Raw genomic sequence first — 27,130 nt, forward strand, 5'->3', positions numbered from 1 at the left:
TCAATGATGGTATTCTGTCTTAACTTGCTGACAAACATTTGTGAGATAGAAGGGAAAGTGACATTTGAGAGAGGGCAGCAAAGGTTTCCACATGCAGAATTCTTCTGTCCATCGTAACTTGACCTTTACATTCAACATGAAATTCTAACAGACAAGAACACTAGGTAAGCATTAAATAGTGTCGTTTATGACGTTTATTTTTTTACTTTAAGACATGTTGGCACTGAAGCAGTTAAATCCATAGATCTTTTTTTTTTTTCACCCACTTTTCCTGTAAGGTTAAAGAAGCCCTTTGAATTCCATGCACGCCCTGTGTGTATAAATACAGGGAGGGGGCTAGGAGTTGCTCTGGATTCCTGCCAGCATGCTGGATCACTAGGTCTGCTGTTAAAGACAGAATGTAAAAAAAAAAAAGGGAAAAAAAAAATAGGGAATTTGGCCAGTTCTGTGCTTATTTGCTTCCCTTCCAGCTACGATCAGATTGTCCTTCTCTCTCTCTCTCTCTGTTTAAGTGTGACACATCACATTCATTCCAGGAGGGATTGCTTGTCTGATTAGTGGGTTTAACCAGCTTGATTTTGTGGATGGATTTTGTCTACTGCATCAAAATGCACATCACTCTTCCCATTTCGATCCTGTTTCTGGTGCTGGTGGATATCAATATTGCAGGTAAGTCTATTTCTATACCTATTATAAACAGGCAAAGCTGTGTAATAGCTGGTGGCAGTGTACATTGTTTCTAAGCAGCTTATGATGATCATTCTTTGGAAGCATTCAAGGAAACACATTTAATCTCTACAAAACAGAGCAATTCCTATTACACTTTAGCAGTAGATTTAACTCTATTTTGGGTAAAGATACTGGTTGAAGTCTAGGAATGGAAGAGCCTCCAAGTAAATCCAGTAAAGCAGTGGTTCTCAAACTCTTTCTGGGCACCATCTGAGCTTTAATCAGGTGACAATTAAAATGTAAATAAACATTTTGATTTATTTAAAGACCTAAAATTCCAGTGAAAAGATACCCCCTGCTGTCACTATCTTGTTTTTTGCTGGCGTGTGTTCTCTAAAAAGAAATCTTTTTTTCTGCACAATGTACCCGTTCCGTGGAAGTAAGCTTAGCAAGAAAAATTGTAGGATTATGAAAAATCTTCAGAGACCATTAGCCCCATTATAACTGACACCATAAATCATATACAGTCTTCTATAGCCAACGGGCTAAAATAACTCCTTACTGCGATTAGTGATGAATGTTGCAATGGTTAGATGTATTTTGAACACTTAGCTGGGGGAAAGTTTTGCCAGAAGCCCTGACTTTCTGAACTGACCCTTAGACCCTGTAACCCTTTACACATGAAAATAGTCAAATTGATGATGCTGCTTGTGTATTATTAGCCTTAGGCACTCCAGATGTTTTGGACTACACCTCCCATGATACTTTGTCAGCATTATGGGTGTAAGAGCATTATGGGAGATATAGTGCCGAAGGTTGCCTACCCCTGTCTTAGACACATTAAAATACCTGAATTCAGACATATCTCAAAATTATTTTACTGTGGTCAAGCAGCGACTGTATGGTACAGCATTAAGTGATGCAAACATTAACAGGGTATATAATCAAAAATAGGAACATGACGGTTCTGCGCACCTCAACCGTGAGATAAACCTTTAAACTGCTACTAGGGACACTGCAGTTGGATCTCACCCAGTGTTTTTGGGTTCGGTGCATAATTACCCCTTTGCCTTAGGTAGAAGAAAGTCTTGTGTAGTCAGGCTTATTGCCCTCCAGGCTCTGCCAACCAAAATATGGTGTACTGAGACCGTGCCTCTATTTCATCACAGCTGCTCATTTTATCTCTCTTAACCAACTTCTTTTAAATTTATTTGGTAAGAGGAAGGTGTAGTTTCTTGACAAAGTAAATATTATTATTATTTTATTATTTATATAGCACCATCAGATTCCGTAGCGTTGTACAATGGGAGGACTAACATACATGTAATTGTAACCAAACAACTGGACGTACAGGAACAGGGGGGTGGAGGGCCCTGCTCCACGAGCTTACATTCTATGAAGGTTTCTAGTGCTGCCTATATAGTTGTCACGTTTAATCTTGAGCCATGTTTTGCGGTTGAACATGGAAAAATGGTTGCCTCAGAAATGCAATTGTAAAGACATCGTTACAATCCTATATGTTGTGACATGCTTAAAAAGCCATAATCATTATTAAAAGCACCAAGCATTTTTCAGTGCTGTCTAATGAAGATACACAGCAGTGACATGTATGGTATGTTATTGTAAACTTGATAGTCCGGTGAACCAGATGCAAAGTAAATGACTTTAGCAGTATGTAATAGTATATTTTTCTTGGACAGGCATTCCGTTTAAAAATGAGCAAAACATGCTTGGGAAGTGCACGGGTTAACAGTCTTCTTTTACTCTGTTTGAAATTCCATGTCCCTCTAAGAATTGTTTGCATCCATACATGTTCTTTTTTGACAGTAATATGGCTATTAATCCATGACTGTGTTACAACCAGCAATTACTGTAAATGTATAGCTGGGGAATGATATCTGTCAAACAACCACAGTTTGATTGATTGCTTTTTGTGGGGGAGGGATAACAGAGCCCAGGAGAGTGTTAAAAAGAGGATCTACTTTAAGCTGCTTTATTACATAGTTAAAATTAGCTGCGGACATTTTTTTTATTTCTAATGTGCTGCAATGATAATAACAATTATCTAGCAATTATACACTCCATTCCTTAGTGTTATGTATGGAAAAAAATGTGCTGTGTTCACACACATGATCTAAAGTAGCAAAAGTGGGGCAGTCACCATGGAAACCAGGGAATTCGCAGCCATGTTGCTTTGGTGACTTTACCCCTTTTCGATATTTGAAACCTTTTTTCAGAGCAAATTATTATATATAAACCCCATTATTTTTACTATTATGATTCATTTTGTTGATAGGAATATTCTTGAATCCGTCAGATTAAGAAGTCTATACAAGTTGTTTTAGTCCAGCAAAGATGCAGATGCTAATTAATGGCATATTGTAATATCTTATAATGACTTTTTAGACTAACAAGACAAGCTGCTAAGTTTAAAGCATTTCTTGCCAAAACATGCAGGAACAACCTAAGTGTTAATACTGTAGTTAAAACCACAACCACTTACTTGGTTGATTGTGACGAGTGGAGTGGTACCTAAGAGGTTTAAGTGGCTTCTCAAAAAATGCAATGTTTTACATTGCAGCATTTAGAGCACAGGGACACTGCACCAAGGCCACTTCATTGAGATGAAGTGGTCTGGGTGACTATAGTAGTCCTTTAAGTATATACTTTTTCTCACAATGCTAATGAATTATTGCCAATTGTTTGTAGCTAATTTTTTGCTTTGGATTTAGTTTTTTCCAGCCTTCATCTCTGGGACTTATTTAATTTTAAAGGATGGACCAGCTACATCAGTTCTTAAGATTATTATATTCTTGATGTGTTGTACTATCACAATAGTAGCCCGTGCCACTTACTGTTTTGGTAGGGATTTCCCTACACATCTCTTTCTGGATAATGATTTAGCCGTCGAGTTGCTGGCTCTTCTATATGGAATTGTATTAAAATATTACCATTAATATCTTTTTAACATATCAGATTTCTCAACACTGCAGCTGAGTCTGTTTACAATCCAAGACTGGGAAATGGCTGTAGTGTGTTTATTTAAACCATTTTTACCATTTACAAGTCATTGTAAGCTGGAGTAGAAGTTTGGACGTTAACTAAATATTGTGGTCTCCTTTCCTCTCCCAGTGTGAACACATGCATTTGACCTTTAAATGATTACAGTACTTTGCCTTCTCGGATTCCTAAATGTGTTTGACATAACATGCGTAAGATGAACACTTATGAAAACACAGTACACTAAGGAGCCATGAGAATGTATTTGGTACCTGATAAATACCGTTATGTTAGACTTGTACAGGACAAAAAAAATTGGTTAGACTATTTTGGTAGAATTTTTTTCTGGTTAGTGGAAATTAGTTTATGTTGCTGTTAGGCTTGGACAAACTTCAATACCGAAAAATTAGGGAAGGCCATACAGGCAGCCAGAACAGCAGAAAAAAATGGAACTATGACTGTGCTAACATGCAAAAATGGCTACAATGGAGCATGGCATAATGGCTATGCAAAATCACCAATTTTGTATTAATAAAAAATAGGAAGCCAGATTAATTTCAATTTCAGAACAGGCGATTTATCCAAAAAGCAATGGAAAAAGTCAGTGGGCAATTGGCCACCAATTCACCCCTTCCATTCTGACAATAACAAACACTACATACACATGCAGTCTGAAGCTTGAGTGACTATCTTTGAGTTAAAAAAAAAAAAAACCAAAGCAGCCAATCAGGAAGATTGCTGGTGCATGGTTGGAAAAAAATGTTTAAATACAGGGAGTGCAGAATTATTAGGCAAGTTGTATTTTTGAGGATTAATTTTATTATTGAACAACAACCATGTTCTCAATGAACCCAAAAAACTCATTAATATCAAAGCTGAATATTTTTGGAAGTAGTTTTTAGTTTGTTTTTAGTTATAGCTATTTTAGGGGGATATCTGTGTGTGCAGGTGACTATTACTGTGCATAATTATTAGGCAACTTAACAAAAAACAAATATATACCCATTTAAATTATTTATTTTTACCAGTGAAACCAATATAACATCTCAACATTCACAAATATACATTTCTGACATTCAAAAACATAACAAAAACAAATCAGTGACCAATATAGCCACCTTTCTTTGCAAGGACACTCAAAAGCCTGCCATCCATGGATTCTGTCAGTGTTTTGATCTGTTCACCATCAACATTGCGTGCAGCAGCAACCACAGCCTCCCAGACACTGTTCAGAGGGGTGTACTGTTTTCCCTCCTTGTAAATCTCACATTTGATGATGGACCACAGGTTCTCAATGGGGTTCAGATCAGGTGAACAAGGAGGCCATGTCATTAGATTTTCTTCTTTTATACCCTTTCTTGCCAGCCACGCTGTGGAGTACTTGGACGCGTGTGATGGAGCATTGTCCTGCATGAAAATCATGTTTTTCTTGAAGGATGCAGACATCTTCCTGTACCACTGCTTGAAGAAGGTGTCTTCCAGAAACTGGCAGTAGGACTGGGAGTTGAGCTTGACTCCATCCTCAACCCGAAAAGGCCCCACAAGCTCATCTTTGATGATACCAGCCCAAATCAGTACTCCACCTCCACCTTGCTGGCGTCTGAGTCAGACTGGAGCTCTCAGCCCTTTACCAATCCAGCCACGGGCCCATCCATCTGGCCCATCAAGACTCACTCTCATTTCATCAGTCCATAAAACCTTAGAAAAATCAGTCTTGAGATATTTCTTGGCCCATTCTTGACGTTTCAGCTTGTGTGTCTTGTTCAGTGGTGGTCGTCTTTCAGCCTTTCTTACCTTGGCCATGTCTCTGAGTATTGCACACCTTGTGCTTTTGGGCACTCCAGTGATGTTGCAGCTCTGAAATATGGCCAAACTGGTGGCAAGTGGCATCTTGGCAGCTGCACGCTTGACTTTTCTCAGTTCATGGGCAGTTATTTTGCGCCTTGGTTTCTCCACACGCTTCTTGCGACCCTGTTGACTATTTTGAATGAAACGCTTGATTGTTCGATGATCACGCTTCAGAAGCTTTGCAATTTTAAGAGTGCTGCATCCCTCTGCAAGATATCTCACTATTTTTGACTTTTCTGAGCCTGTCAAGTCCTTCTTTTGACCCATTTTGCCAAAGGAAAGGAAGTTGCCTAATAATTATGCACACCTGATATAGGGTGTTGATGTCATTAGACCACACCCCTTCTCATTACAGAGATGCACATCACCTAATATGCTTAATTGGTAGTAGGCTTTCGAGCCTATACAACTTGGAGTAAGACAACATGCATAAAGAGGATGATGTGGTCAAAATACTCATTTGCCTAATAATTCTGCACTCCCTGTACAAGAGACAATTTGCTGTAGTGATAACATTTGGTCCAAAAGATGTGACACAAATGTGGTGTCCACTTGAAATAAGCAGCTGATTATGGCCTCAATTTATTTATTTTGGATAAGCTTTTTAATTGATTTAACCATTGTGGATAAACATTTAAAATTATTAATATATAAAAACATAACCATATAAAAATAAATGTTAAAATATTAAATCATTTGAAAAGCATATCTAAAAATATAAAATCGGGTTTGTCTGTTTTTGTTTTTATTCCCAAGAATATGAGATAGTTGAAATATAATCAGATATGGGAATCCTTTGGCAGTCCGTCTGCTGTAGGTACACGTGACTTAGCACTAAGCAACCCTCAGCCCCCTGGGAGTGGTAGTTTTTGGACTCTAAAGTGCCATGGGATGCTTATCTGGTTATGTGAGTGCATTAGTAATGTATGATTAATGTGGAGATGCAGGATAGATTTGTTCCATCTGCAATCGGTCAGGAATTTATCATCTGAAGGTTCAGTCCCATCCTGTTAAATATTGAAAGCCACATTTCTATCAGAGCCATTCTGGGTTAAAGGATTTATGTTCTGTAAATTGATTCTTACCTTTCTCATGCTGTGGTCCTGTCGTTCCAGATGTCAAGCATGTCATATTCACATTCACTAAAGCAATGTCTTTTGCAAAATTCCTTGACAATGCTGCTAAAACAACACAGAAGTAGTAAAAAAAAAATAATATAAATGAAGAAGAAAAATGAGTTTCATGATTTTAAGAAGTCAACTCCCAATAATCCTATATCACGTACTACAATGATGGAGATATTTAACAATTAGTAATACAATCACAGCTTAGTAAAAAAAAAAAAAAAAAAAAAAAAAGAGAGAGGTTTTGTGTAATGTGATGTAATGTGGGAAGATTTTCACTGATCTGTCTACCTATAGATATGGATGGGACCATGTTTTAACATTATATTTGCTCATGTATAAATATCTAATGAAGTAACTGAGCTCCCTCAACAAGCACACACAAAAATAATGTATATCATCATGTTTTTTTGGCAAAAATATACACATGACATTCACAAGTGGACATTCAAGGCTACTAACAATACTTTGTAATTCATATAAAATAAGGTTTCAAGTAATATATTCATTCTTAAATCATAGGCTGTTGGTGGGCCACAACATACGTTTAGGTATATATCTGGCAGGTCAATTGTAGAAAATATTGTCCTTGATAAAGACTCATGAAAGCAGAAAGATTACATAGTTACATAGCTGACAGAGACCTGTGTCCATCAATCAAGTTCAGCCTTCCTCACATCTGTTTTTTGCTGTTGATCCAAAAGAAGGCAAAACACATGAAGCACTTCCAATTTTGCCTCAAAGTAGGAACAAATTCCTTCTTGACTCAAGATTGGAAAACATGTTTTTGCAATTATGCATCTAATTGCTGTTTAAACATCTGTACAGACTCTGATAAAACCACTTCTTCAGGCAGAGAATCCACATCCTTATTGTTCTGACTGTAACTTTGACTCTGACTTTGCCTTAGAGTAAGTCTAAACATGTGACCGTGTGTTGGTTCTGTTCTGTACTCTCAAATAAAGACTGCTAACTTAAGAAACCACCGGGTGTGCACAGACCTATATTTTATATGATTGATTATACTTGGGAATTTGGTCCACCCTGTTTGGAGCAACCTGATGGAAGTATTTCCTGGTTAATGGTGTGTGCAATATCCTCTTGAAGTTGAAAATATATCTGGCAGGACAGTCACAATTTGGGAACCCTTGTCTCACTGTCCTATTTCTTTGGTGCCTCCTTAAGTAGTCCCCCCAAAAAAGTACAGAGCACAATTAAATGGTCTTTAACTTTAAGAAGCTCTGCCATTGGCCATTGGCAGTACCAACAGGCTGTCTGTCAGGCCAGTCTGTCAACACAGTTTCAAAAATGTTTACAGGATGTAGTTAAAGGACCACTCTAGTGCCAGGAAAACATACTAGTTTTCCTGGCACTAGAGTGCCCTGAGGGTGCCCCCACTCTCAGGGTCCCCCTCCCGCCCGGCTCTGGAAAGGGGAAAAGGGGTAAAGCTTACCTTTTTCCAGTGCTGGGCGGGAAGATCTCTGTCTCCGATCCTCCTCCGTTCCGCCCCGTCGGCTGAATGCGCATGCGCGGCAAGAGCTTCGCGCATTCAGACGGTCTCATAGGAAAGCATTATCAATGCTTTCCTATGGACGCTTGCGTGCTCTCACTGTGATTTTCACAGTGAGAATCACGCAAGCGCCTCTAGCGGCTGTCAATGAGACAGCCACTAGAGGATTTGGGGGAAGGCTTAACCCATTAATAAACATAGCAGTTTCTCTGAAACTGCTATGTTTATAAAAAAAAATGGGTTAACCCTAGCTGGACCTGGCACCCAGACCACTTCATTAAGCTGAAGTGGTCTGGGTGCCTAGAGTGGTCCTTTAACCCCTTAAGGACACATGACATGTGTGACATGTCAAGATTCCCTTTTATTCCAGAAGTTTGGTCCTTAAGGGGTTAAATTGAACTGTCACCATAAAGTATATGGCAGTACCTGACTGAAAATCAATTTTTATTCTTTGCCATTATGAACCTTTTGAGTAAGCAGATGTAATATTAACAGGCTAAGGAACATTAAAATCCGTTAATCTATGTGAACCAGAGAAAACTAAGATACAAATGGGAAAAAAAGTTTAAAAAATGGGGGTTGTGATTCTGGGCGAGGTACGGTGGTGGTTTGTTGCGTATTGTCTTTAAAATATGTGAACATATCCATGTTATTATAGAAAACATGTGGTCTCTGAAATGCCATAACTTGTCATTACTCTGAGTGAAGAGGAATTATGTATAGCTATTTAGTGTCTGGTGATGATCAGTCTTTGCCTCCTGCAAAGCAGCATTGTCTACAGAATTACCCGGCTCAGAGAAATGAGTTCAAGACTCCAGAGTCTAGTTTGCAAGTAAATGTATTCACCGAAGGCACATTACTAAAATCAACTACTTTATCTATAGATTTAGAAGTGCTGCCCTAGAATCCCACTGTATTGGTTATGTTGCCTAAAATTCTCTGTCACCATCCCTTCAATTCTGCATTGGCAGTGCAACTGAGACAGGGGCAGTCTACCAGCACTGGTAGAGCCCCAGTTTTTCCTAAACGGTTAGAGATGAAACCAGGAGAAGGTACACTCTATTCAAAATTAGAAGGGGTTATGCAACCCATTTTGTTTTTATCTATGACCACCCTTGCAAGTAGGGTGATTGCCTAAAAGGGCACTCAAGCCTGGAACTGACCTATACCCTTGTGCATGTGCAATGCATTGTATAGACCAGGAGTTCCCAAACCAGTCCTGAAGTACCCCATACCTGCCAAGGATTTAGGGATTAACCTGTTGTGTCTAATGTGTTTTTTTCTTTCTTTCTAAAAACACCTTAGACACAACTGGATAATCCCTTAATCATGGATTGATAGGGGGGTATTTGATTGCATATTTTTAGGTATTGTCTATTATACCAGTAGTTCCCAACCCAGTCCTCAGTTGAAAATATTAAAAGATAAACTAGATACTCTCAGTCAGGAACCTCTCATGCTAGAACACAGAGAGAAGAAATGACAGGTATTCTAGAATTCACAAGGAGGGAAATACAGGGATTGTTACAATGCAGAACGTTAGAAAATATTTATCCAAGTGGGACATCTGCTTAAATGGGCCACCCAATCCCCTTATTAAGTGTGCCAGGTGATGTGTTAATAACTGTTTTCAGGACCCAGAGGACTAGTTCTCAACTAGAAAGTAGTATTGGGCTCTATCGGATACCCACATCTCATATGTGAAAGAGTTTGTGTGTTGTGTGTTTATGGAGCGTGCAACATGCCTATCAAATCAAATTTATATCATTGTATGTGAAATAGTAAGACCAACATAGGTGTGCACTGCACATTACATTAGATGTACACATTTACTTTATAAATGTTAATTTAGAAGAAAATACACATCTTTTTTATCTAGTGGAAACCAGGTGAATACTGAGATAGTCATGACTTCGAGAAACATAAAAAACTAGCCCAAAATTGCACAAGGAAAAGTAAATAACAGACAATAAGAATTAATTAGCTCTTATTAGGATGTGTCTGTGGCACAACACTTGCGCAGGGCTACAAAGATCAATCTCTATATCTCAACAAAGTGCATACATAGCAATATACGTTTGTTCAGTGTTGCAATTTTGTTTGTAACCAGAAATATTTGTCCAGATGCCAGAAGCTCTGGTCTCGTTCAGAGATACTAACCCCCAAGATCAATGCATATTGTCTCAATGAGGCGGTCTGAAAATTAACAGGACATCACTAGACCCGCAGCATTCAAAGGTATTTCTTTCAACTCAGTCACAACAACATGTGTGAGAATGCAGAGCTGTATTTATGAAAGAATACAAATACATCCTACATTTACATCCTACATTGGACTCGCAGATCATGCCTTCATATTTCTAATTGAGTGCTGCTATGGCTTAAGCTATACTTATTAAAAAAAAAAACATGTTTACTGTAAAAGTTATGTTTATTGCAGTTGTTTTTTAATTCATAATCCAGTTTTCTATTCTGAATTAAAAATGAACATCTCAATACATTTCTATTACAGCAATCTAAAGATATTTAAAATGTTTAGTTAGTATTAAAAACATATTTCATTTCTAATTCTATTCCTATTACACTTCTGATTCATGCATCATATGGAGATTCATGTTACATGTAGTTAGTTAATGGACTCTGTAGGGGGTGGGGAGGGGGGGAGGATATTTTTTGTTTACAGTAAATCCAGCACGTTGTTGGCAAATAAAAGATTTTTTATCGAGGCAAAAACAAAAAGTGTTTTTAATTTCATACATTTCCACATGAAGCCCCAATAATATGGCCAACACCGGGCCTGTGAGCCCTGAATCTGACCACATGATAAAATATGTTGTATAATGTATGTTTTTTAGAAAATAATCTTTGCTATTGCTAAAACAATACGTATATGCATAAACTACAAAAACAGTCACAGTGACTAACGTTTCGCCAGCAGTCAAATGAAAAGCTTTAATGTGCAAGAATATAAAATTAAAATCTCATCCGCATAGTCCAGTGATATAAAGAGCAGAGACCATGGCAGATTGAAGTTTTATAGCTGCTTTGGCTAGCTACAGCTCATGTGATAAACAAATTTAGCACTCCAAAGACCACGCACAGTCACATTGCACAATACAGGTTTTTGTTATACAGTCACAGACTTTATGAGATTCCTTGCTGGATTCTATTAAGCTTTTTTTGGCTCTCCAGAAGGTAACAGCCCTTTTTGTCCATCGTTATACAAAGAAACACATATTTTTGCTCAAACATTCCTTTTCCCCAAAACTCTGTTCTATTATGTTTACAGGGAAATGTTCTGCTTTGTTTATTTATTTATTTATTTATTTTGGTTTACTTACGTTTACAGTTGTGCTCAAAAGTTTGCCTACCCTTGTAGAATTGGTAATATATGTACCATTGTTAAAGAAACCATGAGTGAGCAGGCAAAACATAACTTATGGTATTCAACTGTAGGTTATAATAGAGTGGCACAATCATAAAACAAAAGATGTCAACAACAAAAAAATGAAATGACCCCTGTTCAAAAGTCTGCATACCCGTAGTTCTTAATACTGTGAATTGCCCCTTTTAGCATCAATGACAGCATGCAGTCCTTTGTAATTGTTGTCTATGAGGTCCCAAATTCTTGCAGGCGGTTTAGCTGCATGGCCGGCGGATTCTATAGGTCAACCAGGCAGCCGCCTAGGGCACTGCTTAAAGGGGGGCGAGGGTTCAATGTCCCGCTCCCGCTGCTTGCCGTGTATGTGAGGACAAGTGGGCGGGAGCATAGCTGACACGCAGTGAAGGCGGCCAGGCGCAGGAAAGCGGCCTGAAACACATGACAAGCAGTCACATATTAAGAAAGGCAAGTGGGTCAATGGGGAATGTAAATGAGACAAATTTTGTTCATATCTTGAATCAGATTATGAACTGTAAAGAAATTTTGCATTGTATTGCAGTGCAAATGCACTGAAAACACATATCATTAACAAATGCAATGCTATTCAAAATTGAAAACAAAGATAATGCATTAGCAATTTGCTAGTGGCAACATGCATCAAAGCAAACACCAAGTTTTAGCAAAATGCACAAGGAGGATTTATTTACTGAATAATGAATTATAGTTGTCTGACTATAAAGTTTATATTTTGCATTGTGAACTTCATTACAACCTCGTAATTTTTTTTTGTGTGTGAATAAATCCCCTTGAGTACCAATATAGTGCAAGGAAAACAAACTCGTTTTCCTGGCTCTATATAATCCTTAGGGTGCCCCCAGTCTCAGGGCCCCCCTCCCGCTGGGCTGAAGGGGTTAAAACATCTTCAGCCACTTACCTTTATCCAGCGCCGGGCTCCCTCAGTGCTGGTGACCTCTCCGATGTCAGCTTCCAAGTGGAGCTGAATGCGCATGCGCGGCCAGAGCTGCACGCGCATTAAAAAACGCCCATAGTAAAGCATTTCTCAATGCTTTCCTATGGACGCTCTGCGTGATCAATGCAATTTTCGCATTGAGCGTTGGGGAAGCAACTCTAGTGGCTGTCAGGAAGAGAGCCACTAGAGGCTGGATCAACCCTGCTATGTAAACATAGCAGTTTCACTGAAACTGCTTGTTTACATCTGAAGGGTTAAAACCTGGGGGACCTGGCACCCAGACCACTTCAATGAGCTGAAGTGGTCTGGGTGACTATAGTGGTCATTTAAAAGAAAGGAGGCCAATTCTTGTTTTTCTCCTGAATTTCAGTTGAATAGAGTGAAGAAAAAATATATAATTTTACCAAATGATAAACTATTTTGACAATTAAAGATCATTGTATGTCTGCAAAAATAATCTTCAGTGAATTCACTATTTAATGCACATTTTGCTCTAATATTGATCGGTTTCATGTATTCTCCGTTAGACACTCACCCAGTCTCCACTCCTTCACAAAATCATTAAAAACTCACTTTTTCACAAAAGCATATCAATTAAACTATTAATAGCTCCCACCTGAATCCGCTCCTGCAACTGTCATTACTTCTCTCATACTATCCTTACCTTTTGTGTCATTTTACCCAACTCCTTCTAGCATGTAAGCTTATTGAGCAGGGCCCTCAAACTCTCTGTTCCTGTGCATCAAACTTGTCTGGTTACAAATACATGTCTGTTAGTCCACCCACTGTAAAGAGCTGGGGAATTTGTTGGTGCTATATAAATAATAATAATATACACTCTTTAATTTCAAAATAAGCATTGTTTATTCAGCAAACAAACAGTTTTATGACAAGAGTTGTCATAAAACTTTGGAAGAATCAGAAGCAAGACTTAACGGAACACTATTGTGCCAGGAATACAAACATGTACTCTTGTCTCATTAGTTGTAAAAACACATTTATGGTCGATTCAGGTAATTTCACTCACCTTTTTTCAGTGCTACATGGGTTTCCTCACAGCTGACGATCATCAGATTTGATGATCTCAGCCAATCCAATGCTTTCCCACAGGAAAGCATTAGGAGGCTAATGCGCATGGCCGGCAGAAGGCCACGCTTGCCAATCAACATCTCCTCATAGAGAGGCATTGAATCAATGCATCTCTATGAGGAACGTTCAACGCCTCCATGCAAATGTGGTGACACTGAATGTTAGCGCTGCACACTGTACTTCACTGACCCAGGAAGCACCTCTAGTGGCCATCTGAGTAACTGCCACTAGAGGTGTTTTCTGAAAATGCAGTGTTTACATTAAAAAGCCTGCAGGCACAGGCTATATGCACCAGAACAACTACATTAAGCCATAGTTATGCTTGTTACTATGGTGTCCTTTTGATTCCTAAATTTTCCTTTCGAAAACTGGCTGGATTTAACTTAATTCAAGGTGTGTACTTGACTTTACAACATGCCTGATAGCTAGTGATCCTGCTGACTTAAAGGGACACTCCAAGAACCATAACCAGTACATCCTACTGCAGTGGTTATGGTGCCAGGAGTGCCGGCAACCTCCCATTGTAAGTAGTAAAAATGTTCATGAATGGTTTGACAACTTACCTGGAGATGTGCAGGGCATAGGTCAAATATTTCACTCGAGCCCCAAAGCTCCTGCATAGAGCTCCCGTTAGCTACACTGAGATAAACCCTCTAATTCAAGCCCAGCTCATTGGCTGAGAGCATGAGTTGAGCTAAGCTATGCACCACCAAGTTGTAGAGATGGAGATGACTCGTGCCCCAAAGGTAAGTTGCCAAACTGTTTGCAAATGGTTTATCTACTTACACTGTAAGGGCGCCAGGGCATTACTGACACCACAACCACTAAAGCGGACTGTAATGGTTATGGTTCTTGGAGTGTTCCTTTAAACTCAACAGTTACGATCCTAAATTCCCAGATTTTACTATTAACATGACGTAAAGTCATGATTTTATTAAAGACACGGAGGCGAGTATTATGCATAACTCTTTCTTTATTTCCTCAGCAGCAAAGATAGAGGAATATGAATATTGTAAAAAATGAAGAAAAAACAGTATAGATACACAGGCAACCAATCACATAACAGAAGAAGTGAGTATATAAGGCCTGTGTTTCCCACAATCCCCCTCTTTCTTGCGAAAACCGAAGATCAGGTAAGAAGAACGAAATCCAACTTGTCCAGAACAGTAAATGGCAACCAACCGATAACATCAAGCTAAAAGAGAGAGAGAAATATGGTAATATCCAAACTCCAAACTGTAGACTTACCAAAACAAACTGTAGGCAAATCAATGAGAGAAAACTTGAATCAAAACACAATGTCGATATCTCCAATCATAGAAAACTGGGATCTGAAAAACATAATGAAAATCATTAATATAACATATAAATGACATGCGTAAATCACAACAAAAGACAGACCGAATTGAACTTACCCAAAGAATCCAATAGCATCTCATCCCAAAAACTCACCTCGGGAGGGTGGGAGGGAATAATACTCGCCTCCGTGTCTTTAATAAAATCATGACTTTACGTCATGTTAATAGTAAAATCTGGGAATTTTATTAAAGACACGGAGGCTCCTATTATGCAAGTTTAAAGCTGTGCTATCACTTGAGATGCGATATGTTCAATAGGTCTGAAATAGAAGTTGCGGAAGGTCGATTCCCTAGACCAGTCCGCTGCACGCATGATGTCCTCCAGTCGACAGCCGACCGCGGACGCCTTTGAGGCCATGGCACCTCGAACGGAGTGAGGCGTAAAAACCGAAGTGTCAATACCCGCTGAAGACAAAAGCCAGCGCACCCAACGCGCCAGGGTCGGAGTTGACACAGGTCGATGAGGCGCTTTAAAAGACACGAATAAAGGATGTAGGTCCAAGGAGCGGATAGATTGGGTAGCATCCAGATAGGCCTTCAGGCAGTCAACCGGGCAAAGAGCCGGACACTCTGGGAACCTAGGGTACACGAACGATTTGGATGCCGATTTTGTCCTTCTGGATATGTTGAAAGCGACACCTTCTGGGGTAAAAGCAATAGCGTCCCAATCCAGGGCTCTAACATCAGACACTCTTTTACACGATACTAAACAGAGAAGCATCACTAGTTTTGAGGACAATTGTTTGAGGCTCAGTTCATGATTAGGGTACCATGAAGAGAGGAACTGTAACATGATGTTGACGTCCCAGAAGACCGAGAAACGGGCTCTAGGAGGGCGAGCGAGGCGGATACCCTTGAGGAGACGACATACAAAGGGATGCCTGCCGACAGGCGAACCATCCAGGCCACTATGGCCGGCCGAAATCGCCGAGCAGAAAAGGTTGATCGTGCGGTATGCCTTGCCCGCATCAAATAACAACGTGAGGAACTCCAGGATCAGATGGAGAGGGGCAGATACGGGATCCATTGCCCGTTCCATGCACCAATTAGACCATGATTTCCATGAAGCCCGGTAGGCTGATCTTGTACCGGGAGCCCAGGCGTTATCGAGGAGCAGGAGAGTTGACCTCGGAACGTCCGGGACAGTCCAGGTTCCCCTGAAAGGAGCCACGCTACCAGAGGTAGTTGCTGCAGGAGCACCAGACCGTGCGAGTTCCCGTCCGGATCCAGAAGCAGATCCGGGAAGCTCGGAATCAAACGGGGGTAGTCTATCGACAACTCCAACAGGCGTGGGAACCAAGGCCGTGATCTCCACAGAGGAGTGACCAATGCCAGGCAACAATCGTGGCGAGCCAACTTCGAGATCGTTCGGGCAATCATGTTGAACGGTGGAAACGCATACAGGCATCCCGATGGCCAGTCTTGGAGAAATGCGTCTGTCGCCACAGCCGCCGGGTCCGGCCTCCAGCTGTAAAACTCCGGTAGTTGAGTGTTCAGACGGGACGCGAACAAGTCCATCCTGAACCGTCCCCACAGCTTGTCTAAGCTTTGGAATACCGAAACGTGCAAGTGCCAGTCTCCCGAGTCTCTCAAATGTCTGGAGTTCCAATCCGCGTCCGAATTGTCGAGACCCGGAATGTGTTCCGCTGTCACTGAGACATTGTTGGAAAGGCAAAAATGCCAAAAATCCTTTGCCAACAGGGCTAACATCCTGGATTTGGTGCCCCCGAGATGGTTTATATAGCGTACTGCCGAAACGTTGTCCATCTTGAGGAGAACGCAGCAGTTCGCTCGTCTTGGGGTAAGACTGCGAATCGCGAATGCCCCTGCTAAGAGTTCCAGGCAATTGATGTGCAGGGATCTCTCTATCTCGGACCATCTGCCTCCGGTGGAAACGCTGCCACAGCGAGCACCCCAGCCGTGTAAGCTGGCATCCGATTCGATCACCACGTCCGGGACAGAACCGAAGATGGCCCTTCCGTTCCATGCTTCCATGTGTGCCAGCCACCACGCCAGCTCGTCCCTGGATTCCTCGTCCAGCTGTACCCGAGATTCGTAGGAATGACCCGACCGGAGGTGTGAACCTTTGAGCCTCTGGAGGGCACGATAATGTAGCGGGCCCGGGAATATTGCTTGTATGGAGGCCGCAAGGAGGCCAATAATCCGTGCCAAATGCCTGATGGACAGGACTGATACACGAAGAGCCCGTCGCAACTCCTTCCGAATTGCCTTCACTTTCGAGTCCGGTAGGTATAGAAACTGGCGGACGGAGTCCACCTTGAAACCCAAAAATTCCATCGACTGAGCGGGTTCCAGGACTGATTTGTCCCAGTTGACCATGAAACCCAGGTTCTGAAGCAGATCGATCGTCCACCTCAGATGTACCAGGAGATGGTCTCTGGACTGGGACATGATTAGAATGTTGTCCAGGTAAATGATCAACCGCACTCCACGGGTGCGGAGGAACTCCATTACAGGCTTCATGATCTTGGTGAAACACCAAGGAGCCGAGGAGAGGCCAAACGGTAGGCAGGTAAAGCGCCACCGCCTTCCGTGCCAGGTGAAGTGTAAGTAGTCTCTGTAGTCCACCGCTATCGGGACCGTGAAATATGCGTCCTTCAGGTCCAACTTGGCCAGCCAGTCTGACTGTCGAAGGAGGTCCCTGAGGCAGTGGATACCTTCCATCTGAAAATGTTGGTAGCGGAGGAACGCGTTGAGAGGGCGGAGGTTTATCACTGGACGAACTCCGCCCCCTTTTTTCGGTACCAGGAAGAGATTGCTCGTAAAGCCCGGGGCGGCGAACGGCAATTCTTCTATGGCGCCTTGGGCCAACATCTCCTCGACCTCCGCGGAGATCATCCTGTCCTGATCTGGGGGAAGAGACAGTTCCCTGGGGACATAAGATTGTACAGGTAGAGAGACAAAGTCCAGGTGATAACCTTTCACACATTGTAGGACCCAAGCGTCCAAAGTAATACATGTCCACTCTTGGTGGAACAGAGCCAGCCTCCCCGCTACCCGCCCGTGAGCGACAGGGGAAGAAAGGGTACTCACCATAAGGGCGTCTGCCCGAAGCGGCACCGCGGGGGTATCTGGAGCCCCAAGATCTCCCTCTGGCCGGGAAGAAAGGAGGCGTTTTCGAGTCCTGAAATCCCCGGGAAGGGAAAAAGGAACCTCTGGAGGTACGGAATGAGCCTCGGTAACCACGGCCGGGTGGACGGTTCCTGCTACGCCCGGCCCCTCCAAAAACCTTGGGCGCGAACATGCGCTTCATGTTCGCCTGAGCCTTGTCTATGGCCGTAAAGGTTTTAACGTAGGACCCCAGGTCCTTAACGAAAGAATTACCGAACAGGGCCCCCTCTTCGGAAGGGCCCGGCTCCGCTACCGTCATGGCAGCCAATTTCGGGTCAATTTTGAGGAGAATTGCCTTGCGCCTCTCAGAGGACATGGCGGTACTAGCGTTCCCCACTAGGCATATAGCCCTTTGTACCCAACCGATGGCTACATCCATGTCTAAAACCGAATCGCCAGTTCTAGTGGCGTCCAGCAGCTCGTAGAGCTTTGTAAGTGGGCCCAGGGTATCCAAGATCTTGTCCTGACAGCCCTTAAGGGAGTAGTCTAGGCCCTTTTTGGATTTCCAGCCTGATTTATTCAGGAACTGGGCAATTTGGGGGTCAATATCGGGAGTCTTGCAGGCCGAGCCCGGGAGGGAAGGCCTGGGGCATTCCGCCCGCAGCTTATTGCGACCTTCCTTAGACAGGGGGGTACGCATGCGTCTGGCCACATACTGGGCTATGTGTTCTGGGGGAACCCATTCAGCCGACCGGGGATGGCGGAGGTCGTCGGGGTCGAACAGGGGGTTACCCTGAGGGTCAAATAGCGTTTTACTATCCCCAGCGGGGTCCTGAACGAGGCCCTTAGTAACGGTAGAGGAACCCGAGGGGGTTACGCCCGTAGGGGGCAAATCCTCTTCCGAGCCATCATCATCATAGGAGTCATACTCCATAGCGTCAGACTCATTTTCCACACTCCTGTCGGAATCCGACATATCATTGAGGGCTCTAGCCCGTTTCCATAATCTAGCCTTTTTAGCCCGGCCAGGGGCTCTTTTGCGCGTGGTATGCGCGCTGTCTGTGACCGCGTCAAGCGAGTCCATCATGGCAGGCATAGCCTGCATCGGGGAGTGGGAGCTGACGTGTTTAGCCTTAGCCCTTGCCTTACGGGCCCCAGGCATGGCGGGGGCAGGCGGGGGGGTCCCATCACCCAGGGGGGAGGGAGCCGCCAACGAGGGCAAAAGCATACTCTGCAGAGATTGGGAAAACGATGTGGACACCGCTCCCATGGCAGAGGCAAAGGCCTTTTGCAAGGATGAAGCCATAGTGGCGTCCAAGAGGGCATGGAATTCTTGGGAAGCTATAATACCCTCTGGAGCATCCTGAGAAAAGGTGCCAGTAGGGCCTACTTGCCCTTCATCCTTGTCTTCCATAATGGTAACAATTACTCACAGGTGACGTTGGAAAAGGTATGTAGAGCAAACAGGGTTGATTAACCCAACGAGAACAGAGAAAGATGCTGCTAGGTGTGCCAGGGGACCCAGGGAACGGCAGAGGCGGACAGCAGGCAGACCGCGAGCCGCAGAAAAGCAGTGGTGTCGGCCGCGAGTGAGCTCCGCCTCCAAAATGGCCGCCGCACGAGGAGGCCGGCGGATAGCTCTCGCGGTCCGGACCTACTGGGGGAAGGGGCGCGTGCACCCTATCCCCGCGGCACGTATGCAGAGAGGGCGAGAGACATGCAGCCGCGGTCGGAACAAACAGACCGCGGCAAACAGCCGCCCGTGGAAAGATAGCGAGCGAGCACCCAGCGGGGAAAAAACAACCGCAGGGGAAGTAAGGAGGAAAATCCCCTCCGCGGAGAAAAATAGTAATAGAGGGATGGGAAACCCACTAGGCACACCAGGAGAGAAAATGTTAAATGCACAAACAAACGAGCAAAGTGCAAACAGCAATAAAATTCAATAAAATCAATAATTGCTGAGAACATGTAGAGCAAGGTAAAATACTTAGCTGATCTGAGGAAGCAGCAAAGAAAGAGAGGGATTGTGGGAAACACAGGCCTTATATACTCACTTCCTCTGTTATGTGATTGGTTGCCTGTGTATCTATACTGTTTTTTCTTCATTTTTTACAATATTCATATTCCTCTATCTTTGCTGCTGAGGAAATAAAGAAAGAGTTATGCATAATAGGAGCCTCCGTGTCTTTAATAAAATTTAGATTTTGCAAATAAACAACCATGATATTTTATTTCATGACTCAGGTAATACATTTCTCAAATGACCAGTGAGTAAGTTGCACAATTTTTACAAGGTATGTATTAATACTTTTTTAAAGGAAGGAAATTAAAAACACAAAAAAATGCTATTCTTTCTTTTAAGCAGTACAAACAAAAAAAAAAAAGCTTTTTTTTTTGTGTTTTTTGTTTTTTCACCTTATGACCTACTCATGCACATCACAAATGTTTATACAAGATAAGCAATCAGCATGTTCAGGAGAGTCGGTTTCGATTTGGTTCATGCACTGAAGAAAAAAAAAAAGAACTGCACACCACTATAGAATGTATGCTCATATTTTAAATTCACTTATTATTATTATTATTATGATATTTATAGAGCGCCATCAAATTCTGCAGCACTTTACAATGGGTGGACGAACAGACATGTAGTTGTAACCAGACAAGTTGGACACACAGGAACAGAGGGGTTGAGGGCCCTGCTCAATGAGCTTACATGCTAGAGGGAGTGGGGTAAAGTGACACAAAAAGGTAAGGGTAGTATTAGACTAGTGACAGTTGCAGAAGAGGAATCAGTTGGAAGCTATTAACAGTTTAATTGATACGATTTTACGAAGAAGTGTTTTTTTTTTTACATGTAGGATCATTTTTAACTGGCAAAACCAATATTTTCACATGAAACCAGATGTTAATTTTTATGACTATTCTTTTATAATCAGGTATAAACAAATGAAAGCAGGACTGATCTTCACCTTTAACCCCTTAATGACACAACTTCTGGAATAAAAGGGAATCATGACAGAATATATCCGTCGTCTGTCCTTAAGGGGTTAAAGGCAATGTTTGGAATGGTCATTATCTTAAATACATTTGAGAAAGATGATAGTTATCGATTAAAAATGCAAATGTATATCTTATGGGCCATTTGCAGGACTCGTTTAATTAATATATATATTTTTTATAAAGTGACATTTATTGAGAAATCCATGTGCAAAGACATACAGTAAATAGAACTCCTCCTCGGGCGCGATAAAACACTTCAAAGGCCTGGGGCCGGCTGGGCACCATGTGGCAAGAAACACTCAATAAAACATGCGCTACGCTCTCATATAATAAAAGCCATGAACAAAACGTACAAAGAAAATCTCTATTTATAATCTTCAATCACAATGTGCAAATACAAGGTTTCCATCAATGCACAATAACAATCTGAATTATTTAAAAACTAAAGTGATGCGGGCACAAACATAAAACAAGAGCAACACAGTATCAGGCTTACATCTTTTATGCGTTTTATGTTGAGTACTTTGTTGTTCACACTACCTGTCTCTACATGCATTGGACAAAGTGTGGAACGACATTTTAGGTTTCAAAGAGTATTGCTCACATTTCGAATGATGCACTAAACTTTGAATTATAACAAATTAGATCAGAATTGTAAACTTCAAAATATAATATCCAAACTCGGACTACTGGGGCTACTCTAAGAAATTTTAGGTGACTAATAATTTACTCAACTAAAATGTAATTTAGAACAAGAACAAAGCATTTTATTTACACAGACTGATTTCTGTACATAGTTATTGTAGTCTAAAGGCACATTACTGTGAGAGTTATTGGAGTAGAGAGCTATTTTACACTCAGACAAACCAACAATATGAAGCTCCTAGAGAAGAGGGAAAGGAGGATTTGACCACAAAATAGGGACTGTCTCTTATAAATAGGGACACTTGAGAGGGATGTAGTTTCATTACAGAGTTAATGACTCTTCTTTGGAAAGATTGCGATTACCAAAACTTGATGGCTTGTGTAAAGTTTAGGGCTCTTTTTTCACTAATTATTATTATTATTGGTATTTATATAGCGCCAATCCGAAAATGGTAAAAATTGTATCATAGCGGTAGGACAGTTAGCTGTCATTAACATGTTGATAATTATTGAACATGAGAGTCTCAATTCGCACTAGTATTATTATTATTATTGGTATTTATATAGCGCCAGCTTATTCCGTGTAACGTATTCATCCGCTTATAAAAATGTGGTTAATGGCATTTACTGTCCAAACAGGAAAAGTTGTGCCGAGCAGCAACCAAATCCACAGAAGGGTTAATGCCGGTCAAAGGCCGTTTACAGCCTATCAGATCTAGAGGAGGGGTATTTAGGCCCAGTTCTCATCCTGCTCAGTGCCCAGTTGTGGTTTCCCTTGTGGAGAGTGTGTTATTGATTCTGGTTATTTGACTTTGGCATTGTTTTTGACTTCCCTGTTTTCTGGCACTCCTGGCTTTTCCTTATCGTTGTGTTTCTTTCTGTTTCCCTTGACCTCGGCTATTCCTGACTATTCTTTGGTACGTTAGTCAGGCCATTCCGGTATACGTTACCTATCAGTCCTCTGTGTTACACAATTCTACGTGCTGGATCATACAGTAATCCTGACATTCCGCAGCTCTTTACAATAAAAGGGGAATTTACCAAATGAGACAATAACAAAATGTAACATGAACAATAGGTAGTTGAGGACCCTGCTCAAACGAGCTTACAGTCTAGAAGAGGTGGGGTATAAAAACACAAAAGGAAGGGTATTGAGAGAGACAGCAAATAGACATGGTGGGAAAGTAGCAGAGCTAGAGGTGAGAGTGGAGTGTGGCCTTTTAAGAGAGAGCAAGAGGAAGGATTGAGAGACAGAGGTTACTCTTGGAGGCAGGGCCGGATTTTCCTATAGGCTAACTAGGCTTCAGCCTAGGGCCTCAAGATCAAGAGGGGCCTACATTCAAATTGTTAGCAAAATTAAAATTACACTATTCTAAAAACAGTGAACACTAAAACACTAAACCGAAAATAAGCAGAAATTCAACGCATATGATATGACCAGTGGCATACTAAGAGGGGGGGGTCCACCCCGGGTGCCACTTACTAGGGGGGTGCCCGGGGCAGACTGCAATGCCCCTCCTGCGCGATCGCTGAGACCGGCGGTCTGCAGCTCCGCAATGTGCAGAGCTGCAGACCATGGATCTCGCGTGCACTGCCCAATCAGAGCGTTGCCGCGGGTTACCACAGCAACGCTTTGATTGGGTCTCGCGAGATCCATGGTCTGCAGCTCTGCGGAGCTGCAGACCGGAAATGAGGGCCACCGGACCACCAGGGACCCCACTGGCCAACCAGGCAGCCCCCACTGGACCACAAGGGATTTAAGGTAATTTTTTAGTCACCCCCCCTCTCCTCATCACCCCCCTCCCTCTCACAATCCCCCCCCTCTCCTCATCACCCAATCACCCCCCCCCCCATTTATTATCCGTGCCACATTTTTTATAAAGGTTAGTACCAATCACAACATGTTTCATTTCACATATTGATATATATCACAGTAATGATGTATTTTATTGTCTCTCATGTAATTTACAAACTTAAAAATGGGAGGTGAAAGGGCCTCATAAGTGGAATAGCCTTGGGCCTCTTTTCATCTAAATCCGGCCCTGCTTGGAGGCCATAAGCAATCATTAAAGGATTGAAGACTAGGGTAGAGTCTGACAGGGGTAGGCAGGCTGTTCCAAAGGAAAGGAGCCGCCTGTGAGAAGTATTGCAGGCGTGAATTTGCAGTAAGGGTGCGAGCAGCAGACAGGAGAAGGTCACCAGTAGAGCGGAGAGACCGAGAAGGGGCATACCTAAAACAGCAGACAAGTTAAGTTGAACTTTGTTACTATGAATCAGTTAAGAAATTTAAGAGGGGCTAGAGTTAGTTAGAGCTTTATAGGCAAGGGTTAGTATTTTAAATTGACACCTGTAGGGGACAGGAAGCCAGTGTAAGGATTGACAGAGGGGTGAGGTGTGAGAGGAGAGACAGGAGAGAAAAATCAGCCTGGCAGCAGTATTCACCACAAATTGTAGGGGAGGGCAGTATGGCTTCTGGGGAGACCAATTAGGAGAGAAGTATACTAATCGATGCAAGAGATTACTAGAGCATAAACAAGCTCCTTGGAAGCATCTTGCGTAAGACAGGGACGTATGCGGGCAAGGTTTTTAAGTTGGAATCGACAGGTTTTAGACAGACTGGACATGAGGCGCAAAGGTGAGGCCAGAATCAAAAGTGACACTAAGACAGCAAGCTTGAAAGGATGGGGTGAGGCAGGTACCGTCAACCTGCAGGAAGAGTGAAGGAGGAGGATCAGTGTTATGCGGAGGAAAAATAGGAAACTCAATTTTAGAGAGATTGAGTTTCAGAAAGCGGGAGGACATCTAATCGGAGATAGAAGAAAGGCAATTGGTGACACATTGTAGGACAGCAGGGGAGAGGTCAGGTTCAGGTCATTATCATTTAGAACAGGCGTGCCCAAAAGGTTGTAGAACTGCAACTCCCATGATGCTTTGCATGTTTCTAGAATGCTTTAGAATGTCAAAGCATCACGAGGTAGCAGTTTTAAAACATCTGGGGACCTACCATGTGGGCACCCCTGATTTAGAATCAATCTATTTTTGTACTGTTTATTAAATGGTATTTAAATGTTTTTTTAAAGCTTCTAGGATTAGGATTTGCGTGTTACCATCTTCTCTGGAAGTATAAGGTTAACAATTCACAAAAATAAGTTTATAATGTAAAAGGAATGATTCCACTCAGGTTCCTGCAAAAGCCATCTGAACCCCACCCTTGGCAATATTCTACATAACAGCACATTGCTAAACGTTACCATTAAGTGTCTTTAATTAGATACATGTGACCGGTTTGTAAAAGCTTTCTTTCCAAAAACATGTAGCAATGGCATTCTCCAGACAAACAATCACGCCACACAGTGCTTTGCAGATGTCATTGTGAGTAACATTTTGTTCTGTTTTGGGGCTTTTCTTTACAGAGTTTGAAACCTGAGGAAGAAATCCAGCACACTGTGTTTATTCAACGTAGACCCTACTAATACCTCTCTATTAGTGCAATTAGAAATATAAGGGAAATCTGTCTTACTTTATAGAGGTATAGATTGTGATAGCAGAAGAACTCCATATGACCTGTTTACACTTTCTGTTAAGAGTTTCCTTTAAGGGACACTAGTTCCTTCAAGCAATTCAGCTTCCTGGAGTGCTTTATACATTCAAGGTCAATGGTCATCAAAGTTTCACTTCTCTTTAAAAAGATTTTTTTTAAAAAGTTTATTACATTTAATGATACTTAATGTCTTTTTTTTTGTTTTCATTTTTTTAACTTTTTTAACTTTCACTTTTTTTTTTTTTTTAATCTGGCTGAGCAGCCATGTTTGGTCAGATTCAACTGTTATCTGACAACTGCTGCTTGACCTAACTTTCCTGCTGCGACAATTGCTGAGTGTTCCTACAGCAGCAGACAAGTTAGGTTGAACAGCAGTTGGTCATGTAACAGTAGAATTTGACCCGACATGGTTAGGATTTCAGTTAGAGGACAACTGCCATCAAATTTCACTTCTCATTTTTTAAAGGTTTATTATATTTAATGGAACGTGATTACATATGTTTCATGACTTTAATGATTTTTTTTTTTTATTAAAATGTCACATTTTTACCTGGCTGAGCAGCCATGTTGGTTAATTTGACTGTTATCTGACCAAATGCTGCTCAACCTAACTTTCCTGCTGCTGTAGGTTCACACAGAGTAATTGCCGCAGCAGGCAGGTTAGGTTGAGCAGCAGTTGGTTGTATATCAGTAGAATTTGAACATTTGAACCAACATGACTGCTCAGCCAGATAAAAATGGAAAATTATCTTGATAAAAAAATTAAAACAAAAAAAATCAATATGTTATAATGAAAAAATATATCATCATGTATAATTAAATGTAATAAACTTTTAAAAGCTGAGAAGTAAAAATTATGGTTATTTTGGTTAAAAATGTAAAATGGTTAAAATCTCTGCTTGTGTTTCATGAGATGCTAAGAGCAAGTAGTAGATGTACAGGAGACATGATCACAGATAGCTGTATGAGGACGTGTACCTTCCACTTAGAGCTCTATATGTCTGTTGGTCTGGCTAATAATTTATTTGTACATATTTGTCCTTTTGTCATTGCTAGGTATTAAATCAAACCTTCCCAAACCAGTCCCACTTTTTGACAATTAGATGCCTTAAATGGTGTAATGGAAAAATATATATCTAATCTGTTGCAAAATGATATAGCCATGTCTTTTATTTGTTGCTATAGAGGCCGATCCTGTAATCGCCTTCCATGAAAATAGAGAGAAAGATGGCAACTTGTGTAATGAACATTTGAGGCTGCATCAACGCTTAGATGTCATAGAGGAGGTAAGAATAACAGGCTGAAAAATCAAATGTATAAGCAGTTACAAATATGGTAAGATTTTCTTAGAATGGCAAAAGATGTGTATTCCTTATAACTGTGAATGGGGAACCCAATTCTTAGGCTAGAATATACTGTATATTTATATATGCATCTTTAGAATGTTTTTTCGAAATAACTCTAAAGCCATCAAAATTCCATCAGACAGGCTGGTCATCACGCGGTGTATAGAACTAGCCTAACTCAAACTCCACAATCTGACACGAGTGTGGAAAGGCTGAATATTTCTGATTGTGACAGTCTCTACAACAAAAATAAGCCCAAATTTGTTAAACTAAAAAGTGAACAGTCAGAAACATATAAAGTAAATACAAAAAATGGGTTCTCTTCACAACATGCACACCAGAAAAGGAGATTTTCCTCAGAATTCAGCTACAGATAACACACACACCGTGAATACTGCTGCACTTGGAAAGGTTCACATTTTATATATATTTATATATTATATACACAGAGAGGCAACTGAGAAAGAAAAAAAAACAAAATATGCTTTACGCATATTAGGCTCAGCCATGCTTAATTGCTTTATCATGAGAATAAATCACAACGGCATTCACAGTGTTTTATCTCAAACGGTTTCT

General features: G+C 41.5%; 1 protein-coding gene across 1 annotated transcript in view; it reads left to right on the forward strand.

Annotated features, from left to right (window-relative positions):
* Positions 1-362: 362 nt before the first annotated feature.
* The window catches only part of PLAC9 (placenta associated 9), a 30,670-nt gene continuing 3,902 nt past the window's right edge, over positions 363-27,130 (forward strand). Inside the window, exons 1-2 of the mRNA XM_063435180.1 lie at positions 363-669; positions 26,394-26,494. Coding sequence (XP_063291250.1) covers positions 585-669; positions 26,394-26,494 — 186 coding nt within the window. The 5' untranslated portion in view covers positions 363-584. The remainder of the gene's footprint in view (positions 670-26,393; positions 26,495-27,130) is intronic.

The sequence above is a fragment of the Pelobates fuscus genome, chromosome 10, assembly GCF_036172605.1.
Source record: "Pelobates fuscus isolate aPelFus1 chromosome 10, aPelFus1.pri, whole genome shotgun sequence".
NCBI classification, from domain to species: domain Eukaryota; kingdom Metazoa; phylum Chordata; class Amphibia; order Anura; family Pelobatidae; genus Pelobates; species Pelobates fuscus.